The 13773-nt window shown below is 59.9% G+C and overlaps 1 protein-coding gene across 1 annotated transcript in view; it reads left to right on the plus strand.

The window, feature by feature from the left end:
• The window catches only part of OLFM2 (olfactomedin 2), a 17257-nt gene extending 4601 nt beyond the window's left edge, over positions 1-12656 (plus strand). The window contains exons 2-6 of the mRNA XM_006023517.3: positions 3365-3514; positions 5572-5727; positions 7457-7676; positions 8857-8963; positions 11324-12656. Of these exons, the coding sequence (XP_006023579.3) occupies positions 3365-3514; positions 5572-5727; positions 7457-7676; positions 8857-8963; positions 11324-12001 (1311 nt within the window). The 3' untranslated portion in view covers positions 12002-12656. The remainder of the gene's footprint in view (positions 1-3364; positions 3515-5571; positions 5728-7456; positions 7677-8856; positions 8964-11323) is intronic.
• The last annotated feature ends 1117 nt before the right edge of the window (positions 12657-13773 follow it).

Here is a 13773-nt window from a genome sequence, read left to right on the forward strand (position 1 = left end):
GGGGGCGGCGGGCGCCGCTGCCAGGTGCGGGGCCTGGGCACCCGGTGCCCGCTCGCTGGCCCCTCGCCCTGGGGCCAGCAGGCGCGGGCCCGAGGTCTTCCCCGCCAACCTCGCTGCTGCCTGGTCTCTAGGGGCTGAGTCTGGGGCCAGTGCACTGCGTGTGGGGTAGTCTGGACTCCTGGGTTCCGGCCCCAGAGGCTGCTGGAGGTTTAGTCTGAGGTGCCGGGCCCAAGGCAGTGTCCATGGGGGATGTGAGCTCCTGTTGGGGGGATTCCCCAGCTCTTGGATGAGGCAAGAAGTGGGTAGGGGTTGAGCTGACCTGGCTGAGGGGGTCCCCATGTGCCTGAGCCCTAGTTGAGCATGGAGGCTCCGGCAAGGGGAAGAACTCGAGCATCTGGGCTCACACCTTGCCCTAGCTGCCGGAATCAATCCTCCCCACCAGACTGGAGCTCTTCCTGCTGGACTGCAGCCTGGCAGCTCCAGCAGCCTGGTTGTTCCTGTTCACAGCCTCTCCCCACCTGGCCCTGGGGTGCATATCCCACTTCACCCCTGGCCACAAGCTCGATGGGCACTTTGACCCATGCCCCCAGAACCCTTCTCAGACCCCAGCAGAACCTCCAACATGGGGCATTTCACTGCATCATTGTGGGGTTATTGCCCCTCCAGCAGGAGCCACAGCCTGAGGGATGCTCAGGGGCAGCAGGGGCAGGGCTGGGGCTGAGTCCAGCACCTGGGGAAGTCCCTGGTCAGAGCCAGGGACCAGGATTCCCTGTCCAGCTTGGCACTGTCCAGCTCAGTGCTGTGACCTCCCCAAGCCCTGCTTCACCTCAGGCAGGGCCTTGCCTCTGCTGTGAGCCCAGGCCATTCACAGCCCCATGGGTGAAGCTGGGAGGCTGGCTCCTGCCCCGGCTCTGGCAGGGGATGGGTTCTGGTGCACAGAGCAGGGAACCAAGATGCCTGGGTCCTGCATCCACCGCTTGTGCTGCCCTGCAACCATGCCAGCAGCCGGCGTGGGCCATGCTGTGCTTTCCCACTGCCTACACATGTGCAGGCCCTGGGGATGCTGCTTTCCTGAGTGAGTACATGACAGGGCCCATGGGCCAGGAGGATCCCTGGCTGCTTGTGTGGCTGGGTGGCAGCCTTCCTTAGGATGCCCCAGCTCAGTTATCATGCGGGTGGTATAATCTCTCAGCTGAGACATGAAGTGGCCTGCCAATGCAGCAACCCCCAGCTCAGACACTTGCTGTCTCTGCATGGCACCAGCAAAACACCCAGCAAGGGCTGGGCAGGATGGGAGAGCTCCCCCCAGTCTCTAGTGGAGCCCAGTCCTGCCAGGGGGAGGGGGTGTGAGGGCACCAGGCAGGAGTAGCAGCATCTGTGGGAGACCATCCATGGGAGACCCTCTCTGCTGGGAAGGGGGAGGTAATCCCAGGTGGCTGTGGTCCAGGGGCCAGGCCTGTCCCCATCTGTTGGCAGGAGCCATGGCTGAGGGAGCAGCCAGATGTGATGGGAAGCCCCAGGGAAAGCAGCTATAAATAGAAGGGGAGGGAGGGCACAGTGAGGCCCCTTTTGCTCTCTGGGCTCGATCTCCACCTGCTTCCTGCCTCTTCCTTGGCTTTGCTCCGGCTCTTGCAGAGGATCAGCAGCTCACTCTGTGTTCAGGAGCCAGAAAGGCGTCTCCCCAGCCATGCACACCATATTTTGTCACAGGCAACATGCGCTTCACCCTAGACACAGCTTCTGGGAAAGGGGAGCGGAGGAGTGAGACTTGCAAAGAAGGAAATATGGTACGAGTAGGCTCTGTCACTTAAACTTGGACAGGGCAAAAGCCAAGGTAGAGGCTGCCTAGAGGTCTCCAGGGAGCAGGATGATGAGCTGGGCTCTGCTTCCCACTGCTGCTGTTCAGGAACTTGCTGCAAAGATGGGTCTTTTCCCCCTTCATTAGCCTTTCCCAAGTGAGGCACATGGCTCTTCCCATGGGGTGAGAGAAACACAGTAGGAACTCTGTGGCTTCCAGCCCCAGCTTTCAGGTCAGAACCGCCCAGCCCTGTGAGGCCTCATTCATTGCTCTTAGAGCCTCACCAGCCAGGATCAGGGCCCTGCTGCTTCAGGTGCTGCATAGGCAGGCACCACCCCTGGAAGCAGGTGGCCTGGTCCCTGGCATATCCCGTGAAGGTGGCAAAAGGGCTACAACAGGCACGGGGGAGAAGGGAGTTGAGGGCAGACTCTGCAGAGCTCAGGAGGAGTCTAGAAGCTGAAAGCCCTGGGAAGAGGGTGCTGGGTCAGGCTGGGGTCAGCGCAGTCTCTGCCAGGCAAGCAGGCAGCCATAAATGGCACTTGGGGAACTCAAAGTGCTGCCTGGTGGGGAAGCCCTCTTGGGGGTGGGGGACACAGCAGGCTGTGGGGGTGAGGTTGGAAGCAGGGCAGCACCTGGAGTTCCCCAAGAGCCGCCTGTGGCTGCAGCCTGGCTTTCTCAGAGCTAGTCATCACCTCCTCACACTTTCCCACCCAGGCTTGCCCCTGTCTCAAGGGCTGCCCTGCTCCCCGCCGTTCCCCCCACCCCCACAGGATCAGGGTCCCTGTGGGCAAATGTAGGTGCTTCTGTGTAAGAGCTCCTAGGTGCTGGGCGGGTGGGGCTGGGAGCTGCTGGGCAGCCAACTCCACGAGGCCTGCGTCTCCTTCCCTGTAGTGGACACCAGGTGGAGTGAGTAGGCAATGCCCCCATGCCCTAGTACCCTGGGGCCTCCTGAGCTACCCAGTGCTGGTGATAAACTGTGGCCAGGTGCAGATCATAGTGGGTGGAGTTTAACTCTATCCTGGCCCCCAAGGTACCTGGGCACCAGAGGGATAAAAGCTCTACTGCTGCCATTGCCTATGTCAGGAACTTCCTCTTGCCACCACAGCCCTAGAACTGGGCCTGTGGGTGCAGTGTTTGCCTCAGGCCTAGCTGGCAGACAGGCAGGGGGGCAGAAATCTTGCCTGTGCCAGTCATGGAGCGGGGCTGGGTTCTGCAGAGGCAAGCAATGCCCTTCCCCTTGCTCTCCCTCCTGCAGTGAGGCTCTGCTGTTTGCCCACCAGCTACTAAATATTTCTCCAGCTCTTGCATTTGCTGCTTCCGTGTGGGCACCTGGCAGGTGGGTGGGAGGGTGCCAGTCAGGACACATGGCACGTGTCTCTCAGGTTCCAACTGTGGGCACTGGCAGGGCTGCCTGCAGGGGCGGCAAGGCAATGCCTGGATTCCCTGATGCACCTGCAGTGCTGCAGCTCTTCCTGAGGGCTGCTGAAGCCAGAGCCAGACCCTGGCATGCTGTTCCTGCCCCTAACCATGTTTCTCCTGCCTCCTCCCCACCCCCTGTCCTCACAGACACTTTTCCAGAGCCCTGACGAGGGCTGGCAGGTTTACACCTCAGCACAGGCCCCCGATGGCAAATGCCTGTGCACGGCTGTCATCCCGGTGCAGGGCACCTGCTCCCGAGACCTGCGCAGCCGCCAGCTCCGGCAGCTCATGGAGAAGGTAAGAGCCCTGGCCCTGCATGTGTGTCCAGGGCTTGGCCTCCACTCTGGACCAGCAGCAGTAGCTGGGGCATCCCTGGCCTTGGAAACCCCCCTGGCTCAGCCTGGCCCCCTGGATGGCTCCTTGTTGCCAGAATTGCTTCCTCAGCTGCCTGGAAGAGGCCAGGATGGAGTCCCCCTCTCTCCCCTTCCCAGTGACATGCAGGTGGGGTCTTTTTAGTACTTAATGGAGCATCTGTGGGGATGGGCACTGTAGATCCACCTGCGTAGTTATTAGTCGCATCAAACTCTATCTGAGCAGGGATGTCCCCTCTCACTGGCTACGACCCTGCAAATCCAGTGTGTGGGAGGTGGGGACAGCCAGGACCACCAAATGCAAGTCCACGGGGGCAGCTGGCAGGGAGCTCCAGGTCTGGCCAGGTGGTGACTGATGTGAGTAGCCACAGACCCTGGTGCTGTGGGAGCTGGAACTGCTGTGGCACCCAGCACGGTGATTTCCCTTGGCCTTTGGCTGCTCTGGGCAGTGGCAGTTACAGCTGTCCTCACTCCACCGGGAGCCAGGTTCACCTCTAGCAAGAGCCCTCCAGCCCCAGCTGGGCTCAGTCCCACTGAACCACTCAGTCATTCTCATACAGGCAGCAGAGGAGGTGACTTGTCTGCTGCTGCAGAAGGTCAAATGGTAGTGTAGAGGTACAGGCAGTCAGAGAGCACAGCAGGGTGGAGGAGGGGGTGCAGGGCGGCAGCAGAACCAGCCGTGGGGCAGACGGAGCTGCTGCTGCCCCTCCACTGCTGGTAGGGGGAACCACCATTGCCTTCTCCCCGCTCTGGAATTGCTGCCTGAGGGAAACAACTGTCTTTTTATTGCCAGTGTTTTTGCAAAGCACCCTGTCAGAGGCTGTACAGTGGGGCATGGATTGGGCTCAGATTCAGGGCCTTCCTTGCTGCCCAAATCAGCCCACTCCCCCAAACATGCCTCTACCCTGCTGCTGTGTGAGTAGAGTTGGGGGGGGAGCCAATTCTCAGAGGTCAAGGAAACCTCTGGTGCCCTAATGTCCTCCCTCTCCCATAAGGACATGCATATGCCATGCAACACACATGTCCAGAAGGGAATGGCCCAGTTGTATTGAGCACTGCCCAGGTGTGTGCAAGAGGCAGCCCCTGCCCCAGGGAGCAGCAGGGTGGAGAAAGCAGGCAGGGAAATAGCAAGCAGGTGCCAGGAGAGCAGGGGGCAGGGACAGGTCTGCCCCAGACCCAGCTGCCTGCCACCATCCTCTGCTTGGCCTCTACAGCAGGGCCAAGCCCAGCCCAGCTCACCACCAGGTAAACCTCAATTAACCAAGCCCCCTCAGCCTCCAGCCAGTCAGGAGGGACAGACACAGTGCCCAGAGCATGTGGGCATATATCATCTAGGTGTCGGCAGCTGTGCATGGTCCCACTCCTGTCTCTGCTGCTGCCCCATCACAGAGCTCCATGAAGCTGGGGAGGGCAGCAGATGCAGCCATGAGACAGCCACTGCTTTCCCAGGCCAAGAAGGGGCTTCCAGCCTGGCATCTGCTCTGCTCCATCCTCCTTTCCTTAAGGACAGGAGCCTGGATAGGGCCTCATTTATTAAAGCGGGAGCAGTTGGGGACAGAAGCAGGACTCATGGAGATGGATTCAGGGAGATCTGGATGGAGAAACTGCCAGTGACCTTCCTGGGGAGGGAGGTGGGGAGCAAGGCACTAATGAGGCAGCTCTGGAGCTAGCTCATTAAATCAGAGCTCTGTCATATTCCAAGGCCTGCTAATAGCACTGGGGCGTGGGCGGCTTGGCCTCCCCCCACCTCCCCCTGCTCCCTTTGCCAGGCAGAGTCCGTGCAGTGGGTTGCTGCCAGGCTGGTCCTGTATGCTGAGAGCTGCTGAGCTTGGGCTTCTGTGGCCCTGGATGAGGACAAGCCATGCTAGGAACAATAGGGCTGGGAGATGGGAGCAGAGTGGGGGCCAAGCTGGCACCAGCCTCTGGGGAGAAGGGGGTGGTGCTGGACTCTACTCTCACTTCTGGGCTCTGCCTTTACCCCAGGTGCAGAACATCTCCCAGTCCATGGAGGTGCTGGACCTGCGGACCTACCGTGACCTGCAGTATGTGCGCAACACAGAGTCGCTCATGAAGGGGCTGGACTCCCGGCTGAAGGTGGCCACTGAGAGCCAGAAGAGTCTCAATGCAAAGAGCTTCCAGGTAGCTCTGGGAGCTTGCCCCAAGCTGCCCCCTCCCTGGTGCCCGGGGGCTCAGAGTGGCCAGTGCCTGGATGCTTGGCACCACTGCCCTCGGGGCAGCGGGGCTTGGTGTAAACTCTGGGGTGTCAGGAGCAGCTGCAGTACAGCCCTGGTGTCAGGCAAGGGCCCAGAGTCCCCAGCAGCTGTGAACATCCTGGTCAGCAGCAGGGACCAGTGTTGCCCTGTGCTGGGCACAGCACAGACACAGAACAAAGAGTAGCAGCCCCTGCCTCAAAGCTGTCCCAGTCTCAACAGCTTTCCAGAGACTTGTTGCTTTCATGGTGCAGAGCCCTAGCCCAGGGTAAAAGTCACTGGCCCCAGTCTGGTCCCCCTTATTCCCTCTGCCTCTCCATGAGACCGGGGCTGTGCCAGCTCTGACCCCATTAGGGCACCAGGGATGCAAAAGCTGCTAAGCTGAAACCAGCACTGCCCACCTGGACCAAGGGCTGAGACGGAGCAGAGAAAAGGCAGCCAGGGATCCTGGCCCCTGCCCCTGCACTTCACGCCCATCCAGATCCCCAGCCTGGCTTGGGGATCCTGTGGCCAACAGCACTGGGCTGTGTCCCACCCAGGTCCAGGTGCTGCCCAACAGGTGACAGCTGCCAACTGTGGTGATTGACACCACTTGTGTGGGACCCTCCAGACACCCCCCCTTCCTCCCCTAGCCCTGAGCATGGAGTCCAGCCCGCCCCCCACCCCCAAACGCACAGCTTCTCCCTGATGGATGAAGCTCTCCAAAGCTGCCTGTCTCGAGTGCTGAAACCAGGCCAAAGGAAGTGGGGTGGGGGCGGGGGGAGCTGGAGTGGTAGTAGGGCCACATCGCTGACAGCTGCAGAGACGAGGCATTGATTAAATGTCCAAGCTGTAGTGAATGCCGCAGCTGGTTTAATCACAGCGGCAGGTGCCTGGCCCCAGAGATGGGAATGCAATCCCATCAAGCGCAGGAGTTATGGCCTAAGGATGCCTGCTGGGAAATCGCAGAGAGAGAGAGCAGGCGAGGGTGGGGGCTGGGAGTCATGCTGGGGATGGCTCTGGCTCCATGGCTGGAGCTGCCCTCTGTGCTGGGTGAACCAGGGAGGATCGGGAGCGGGATAGGTGTTCAGGGTCGTGGCTGATTGCTCCATGTGAGCACTGCCACGAGCTGGCAGCTCCCCCCATCCCAGCCTGGCCCCACAACAGGCTCCTGGCACCCCTGTCCTCTGCAAGGCCTGGGTTCTCACTCCCCTGAGGCAACCATCATAAAAGATGCAGCAGCAATTACCAGTCAGCTTTGAAGAGCCTGGTGGGAGGCCTTCCGCACCACAAGCCCTCCCTGGGATGGAGCTCCAGCCTTTGAAGCTGAGGCTGTGGCAAGAGGTGCAGTAAAGGGCATGGGGATAACAGGCGGCCAGGATGCAGCTGGGCTGGGACAGTGGCTGCTTCACATGGTGTCTGTGCAGCAGGCTGCTCAGTGGGGTTGGGCATGGGTCCCGGCCGCAGGTTGAGCTGTGGCTGTGTACAGCTTCCAGACTTGGATGTTGCCTGAACAGAGGCAGCCAACTATGGGGGTGGGGGGGTAAACGTGTGTGTATACATGTAGATACCAGCTTGAGATACCAGTGTGCACACCCTCCCAGGTGCCTGAGGGTGGGAAGGGGAACACAGGCTGGAGCCAAGCAGTGACGCTGTGCCCCTTCCTTCTGTGCTGGCAGGAGCTGAAGGACAAGATGACGGAGCTGCTGCCACTGATCCCGGTGCTGGACCAGTACAAAGCAGACACACGCACCATTGTGCAGCTGAAAGAGGAGGTGCGGAACCTGTCAGGCAGCCTGCTGGCCATCCAGGAGGAGATGGGCGCCTATGACTATGAGGAGCTGCAGCAGCGCGTAATGGTGCTGGAGGCCCGGCTGCATGCCTGTATGCAGAAGCTGGGTATGTGCCCTCTTCCTCCCCCCGTGCATGTGACTGTGCCTACCTGGGGCTGCCCCTGCCTGCCAGCCCCTGCTACTCCCCAGGCCTGGCTCATGCATGTTCTGGTGCATCTTGAGCCCTGTGTGCACCCATTTCATGTGCATAGGGTCTTTCCAGTGACTCGGGTCCCTGCAGTGGTGGTGTTAATTTCACTGTTGCTGCCCACCAGGTATTTGGGAGGGGCTGGGAGCCAGGACTTCTGGATTCTATCCCCAGCTGCAATGCTCCCTGCAAGTCAAGGCAACTTGTGACCCAGTGAAATAGGTCTGGGCAACCTCAGGCTGGCACCTGCTTACAACAAATTGGAAGTTGGTAGATGGGCAGTGACTGCAGTGCCCCTTCCTTTGAGCTCACTTTAGCTATCTCCTGCATGGGGGCTCTGTGAGCTCCACCCCCTGCCCCCCAAACTGCAGATGGTGTTCTGTTGCCTGCCTGGGGAAGCTGCCATGCTCTGCCCCCCTGCAACTCTATCTCCCTGCCCCCAGCCTGGTGCAGCCACTTCTGTTCCTAGGCACAATGATGGTGGAATCAGTGGTGTGCCGTGAAAGGAAACAGGCGGCTGCCTGGTGTCAGCTTCGATTAGCCCCAGGATGAGTGATCTCCATCTTGGCAGTGCCTGGTTCTTTATCATAGAGCTGGCAATGCTGAGCAGGGCTGGGCCAGCAGCTGAGAACAGTCTGAACCCCAGGGGGTGCTGGGGAAAGGGATGAATGTGTACCCCCCACCCTCCCTCTTTGGAGCTCTCCTGGTTTGGGGGCTCTTGTAGCTCTGGCCTCCCAGTATCACATTTGGAAAAAGAGGAGCAAACGCTCAGTGGGAACACAGGTACATGCATGTGAACCTGGCTTTTGCCACACATGCCCCCATGTGGAACAGCCACACACCCTACTGAGAGCAGGGTGGGGGCCTGCCAGCACCTGTTTGTGTGCTTGTCCAGATACCTATCACCCACTTTGCTCCTGGCCTGCTGGGGTGGGAGCTGATGCCTACCCCTTGAGGGTGCTTGGGAGTGGCTGTAGCCTCTGCCTGGCTGTGGGGGCTCCATGGGGTCCTGCTTCCATCACAGCCTTGAGGGAGGCATCCTTGCCATGACCAGCCTCTCTTCTCTGCTGTAACTGGTCTCTCTTCTCTCTTTGCCCAGGTTGTGGGAAGCTCACAGGTGTCAGCAACCCCATCACTATTCGGGCCTCAGGGTCACGCTTTGGGTCCTGGATGACAGACACCATGGCTCCCAGTGCTGACAGCAGGGTGAGTGCTACAGGGGTAAGCTGTGGGGAGCTCTGGGGGCTGCCCGGCCTTCACATCACCCCTAGGGTTACCCACTGAAGCCACATTCCCCACGGTCCACCACACCCTTCCTCTGGCAATTTGGGGGCCTGGCCACAAAAATGGCTCATTCCTGGGGTTGTGAGAGCTCAGAGCAGCCCCCAAAAGTCCAAATTTTGCAAAGCCCAGAACTGGCACCAGGATCTTGCTCGTGCACCTCCTGACAGGGGCACCTTCCCCTCCCTCCCTGCCCCATAGAAAGCAGCTGTGACTGCTACCCAAGGCACTGAGGCTCATCAGGGTAGGAGGCTGCTGAGGGGTTCTCACTGGGACATCCCCCAGCTGCAAAATCCCCAATGCTGGGTCCCTCTGTCACAACATGGCTTTTCATTAGAAATTAGCCTGACACTGGTGTGTGGGGCACATGGGGGATGAAGAGAAAGAGAAACAAGTCTAATCCAACATGGAGAAACATTCATCAGGGGCTGGCACATCCGTTGCTGATGTTCAGCTTCCTGTGTCATAAGCTCAGCAGAGGCAGAGGGAGGCTGGGATTGCTGCAGTGGGGTCAAAGGACATGTGATAAATGCCAGCACACTAGCTGCCAGGAGCATCCTCCATGTATAGGTCTTAGTCTGGAGGGAGAAATTTGGGGCCAGAGCCACAGCTCCTCATGCTCCCCATTAAGTTTTGCATTTGTCATTTCCAGAAACCCCCACCCCTCCAACCCTGTGCAGCTGACAGGGCCCCAGTGACTGGTCACAGGTAGGGACTTCCTGACAAGGGAGTGCTCACTAGCAGATTGGGGGCCAGGTCTTCAGCTGGCCTAATTCCGTTGGCTTTAGGATGATTTATATGCCAACTAAAAAGCCTCTGGGTTAGAAACAGCATCTTTCAGAGGGGACGGGGAACTGGGGTTTGCTGCAGGCTGCCAGGCCATGGAGCATGGAGTTAAAAGGTGTCTGGGGTGTTTCTCCATGAGCCGTGGGGCTGGGGTTTGGCTGTCTGTGGTGCGTTGTCTGGGGAGCCTTGTGGGCAGTCTGGGGCCCTGTGGGGCAGGGGCTGCCCCTTCCCCTGGGTCTGTGCAGCGCTTGGCATAGGGGACCCCAATCCAGGCTCAGGCCTAGGCCTAGGCCCAGGCCCCTTATCTCCCTGGCACCCCAGGGGAATGCTTGCCCTGCATGGACAACTAGGAGCAGCGCGGGTGATTAGCAAGGGCAGGGGATGGATGGCGGCACCAGGCATCACTTCCAATGGCACATCGTTATTTATGGCCTGGGTGGCGCTGATGGATGGGCTGTCGCCCTCAGCACTGGGAGAAATTGGATTTTTTAAAGCCTTGAGAGGAAGTAAGGAGCCGTTGGCTCAGACACCATCAGCCTTTTATTTATCACCAGGCTGAGCTAGAGCCCTGGGTGCAGGGGAAGGAGGGGCTGTTACCCTGAGCCAGTGACCCTCCCTCCTTCACCTTGCACCAGGAAATGGGTCCCCTCTGTGCCAGAGGACTCCTCCAGGTTTTCCCTGCTGCCAGCATCTGGAGGCTGCCTGAGAATCTCAGCCTGTGTTCTCTGGAGGGACCAGGCTGGGCCCTGGCAAGGACTGGAGCATTTGACTGAGCAGGGAAAAAGCTTCTTGTCTTCTCAGCCAGTGTCAGGAGTTTGCCTGGACTCTGCAGTGGCTGCTGATGCCTCCCCTCTGCAGTCACATTTGCCTCCACAGGGAGGCAGCTGCATGCTCCCTGGCTGGGGCTGGCTCCTCTGTGCATCTCCCATCCCTCTTCCCCCATAGGGCTGAACTCAGAAGCTCCTCTACAAAGCAGGCAGGGCCCCACGCACAGACTTTGCTGCAGGGCATGTTCTTGCCTGCTGCGGGGGGACCTGGCAACTTGAAGCCTGTGGGGGGAGGAACATGCACTCACTCCCTTTTCATTCTCCTTTGAAGCAATTAAGCCAATGTGTTGGACTAGCTGACACTCAGCACTGGGGCTGCTGTTGGCTTTGAATCTCGATCCTGAGGGATGCACTGTGCATTGACTCCGGCTCTTGAGTGGGGCTGGGATGCTGCAGCCCCAAGCAACAGCATGGCATGTGGAGGGGCCATCGCTGCCTGCAGCAGGTGGAGGATGCTGTTAGCAAAGCTGGCCCCCAAGCCCTGCTCAGGGTGCAATGCCCCACACGTACAACTGGAGCCCCCCTCCCCAGAGGTTTGCAAGGTCTCCATGGTGTCTCTGCCCCTGGGCTGTCTCAGGGCCTGGGGAAGTCCCTGAGTGGGGCAGGCAGTGAGGGGGTTCTGCCTGCCTGCCTGAGATGCCTCTAACCTCTGTGCGGCTCTCGCCCACCCAGGTCTGGTACATGGATGGCTACTACAAGGGGCGACGCGTGCTCGAGTTCCGCACACTGAACGACTTTGTGACGGGGCAGAACTTCGTGCAGCACCTGCTGCCACACCCCTGGGCCGGGACGGGCCACGTGGTGTTCAACGGCTCACTTTACTACAACAAGTACCAGAGCAATGTGGCAGTGAAGTACCACTTCCGCTCCCGCAGCATCCTGGTGCAGCGCAGCCTCAGTGGTGCTGGCTACAACAACACCTTCCCCTACTCATGGGGTGGCTTCTCTGACATCGACTTCATGGTGGATGAGAATGGGCTCTGGGCCGTCTACACCACCAACCAGAATGCCGGCAACATCGTGGTGAGCCGCGTGGACCCACACACGCTAGAGGTCCTGCGCAGCTGGGACACTGGCTACCCCAAGCGCAGTGCCGGCGAGGCCTTCATGATCTGTGGCACCCTCTATGTCACCAACTCCCACCTGGCCGGTGCCAAGATCTATTTTGCCTACTACACGAACACTTCCAGCTATGAATACACGGACATCCCCTTCCACAACCAGTACTCCCACATCTCCATGCTGGACTACAACCCACGGGAGCGGGTGCTGTACACCTGGAACAACGGCCACCAGGTCCTGTACAATGTCACCCTCTTCCACGTCATAAAGACTTCGGGTGAGCTCTGAACGCCCCCCACTCCCCGTCGTAATCGGTTATTTTTACACGCCGGCCTCAGCCCCGCTTTCAACAGCGTGGGGCCCTGAGGCTCCTCGTCCCTTTCTTCCTGTGGTGAATGGCGCATGGATCTCTGCTGCTGCTGCTGCTGCTTCGTCCAAGCTGACTGCGGTTCGTTCTCTTTTCGGTTTCGTTTTGGTTCGGTGGCAAATAAACACAGACTGAGCGGTCTTTGAGGGGTGTGGTGGAACACAGGCTTCTTTCACGTGGTTCTTGGTGAGTTGCTCTTGGCTTGTGTGCGAGTAGGGGCAGGGGTGGGGAGGGGGGTGATTCTTCATGCTTGGGGTGACATTTCCTGCCCTGGAGGTCAGAAATCCAGGAGACGCACCAGTGAGAAGCCTGAGAAGGGGGGCACTTGGCTGCTCCCCGCTGCTGTCCTGCTCGGGATGAATGTGACACGGCTGAGAGCACAGACAACGAGAAGGGGGGGACCTTCCTATCATCACCGTGTTCGGCTACAGTAATGGGCGGTGCAAGCAAATGGCCTGAATCCACTCCAGGCAGCCTCCGGCGTTCTGCATCCCTGGAGCAAAGGCAAGCGGTGGGTGAGACTCACGGTCGTGTTTGGAAACAACCGTGGCTATTAAACACCTGTCTCTGACCTGGAGCCTCAGCTGCGTCTGTGTTGTTTTAATAGCAAGCCTGAAGGTGTTCATTGTGGCGCCAGGCACTGTACGGGGTAGTATAGGTGTGAGAACCTGGTGTGTGTAGCGTGTTCACCCAGCACCACATGTCCTTGGCCCCATGTCTCCCTCTGATCCCCGTGCCACTGCTCTTGTCCCCAGGGGGGCAGCATGGAAGAGGGATTGGGGCAGCACTGGGGTTAGCTTTGTGGATGCTGGGTGTTCTGAACAGCATGGGAGGGCGTAGAGAGTGGGGGTCTCCTGGGCAGAGAAAGGGGCTGGGGCTGGGGACTCCAGCATCGGATCTTGGCTGTGGTGTCTGTTCTCTATCCCTTTTGCCTCGAGCCCTGGATCAAAGTATAAGGCCCCCTGCCCTGCTGTGGTTATAGCCCTGCTTGGGGAAAAGGGTTCTGCTCATTTCAGGGGCAGCAGCTGACACTCAGCTGAAGGTGGGGGGCAGGCCCCAACTATGTGCATAGTGGGCACTGACCCCACAAGGAGGTGGGGCTGTGCAGAGAGGCAGTCTGTGCCCTTTGGATGCCCCCGGGCATGGTGAGGAGGGGGCGCTGGAGCTGATTCTGCCAAGGTGTCACTCCTGACTTCCTATCTCAATTAGCTCCCGGAGCCTGCTCGTGCCTCCCCGAGCAATTACGCTCTGTTAATTTATTTGCAGCCATTTAATGGAATCTTCTCGCTTCGGTTTCATTTAATGGGGACGTGTGAGGGAGCCCTTGGCAGGAGGGGGTGGGCAGCGGCGTCACCAAGAGCCAGCTTCGCTCAGCTCCGGTTGCGAGGGGAGCAGCCCGGACGCCTGGGTTCTCTCCCCAGCAGAAGGGGGGCGGTGCTGGGCGCCGGGACACCTCTTCTCTGCCCAGCTCTGCGAGGGGAGAGGCGTCCGGCGGGTTCCGAGCACTGGAGCTGGGAGCCAGGACTCCTGGGCTCGGTCCCCGGGTCCGAGACCTCCTCAGCTCGGGCGGGGCAGGGGGTCCCGGCCCGAAATCAAGGCGGGCCGGGATCCTGGAGCCGGGCGGGCCCGGGGGCAGGTCTCCGGCCCTGCGCTGCGGGGCTGGCACCAATTCTCCCGCCCGCAGGCTCGGGGG

The sequence above is a fragment of the Alligator sinensis genome, unplaced genomic scaffold (assembly GCF_000455745.1).
Source record: "Alligator sinensis unplaced genomic scaffold, ASM45574v1 scaffold707_1, whole genome shotgun sequence".
Taxonomy (NCBI): domain Eukaryota; kingdom Metazoa; phylum Chordata; order Crocodylia; family Alligatoridae; genus Alligator; species Alligator sinensis.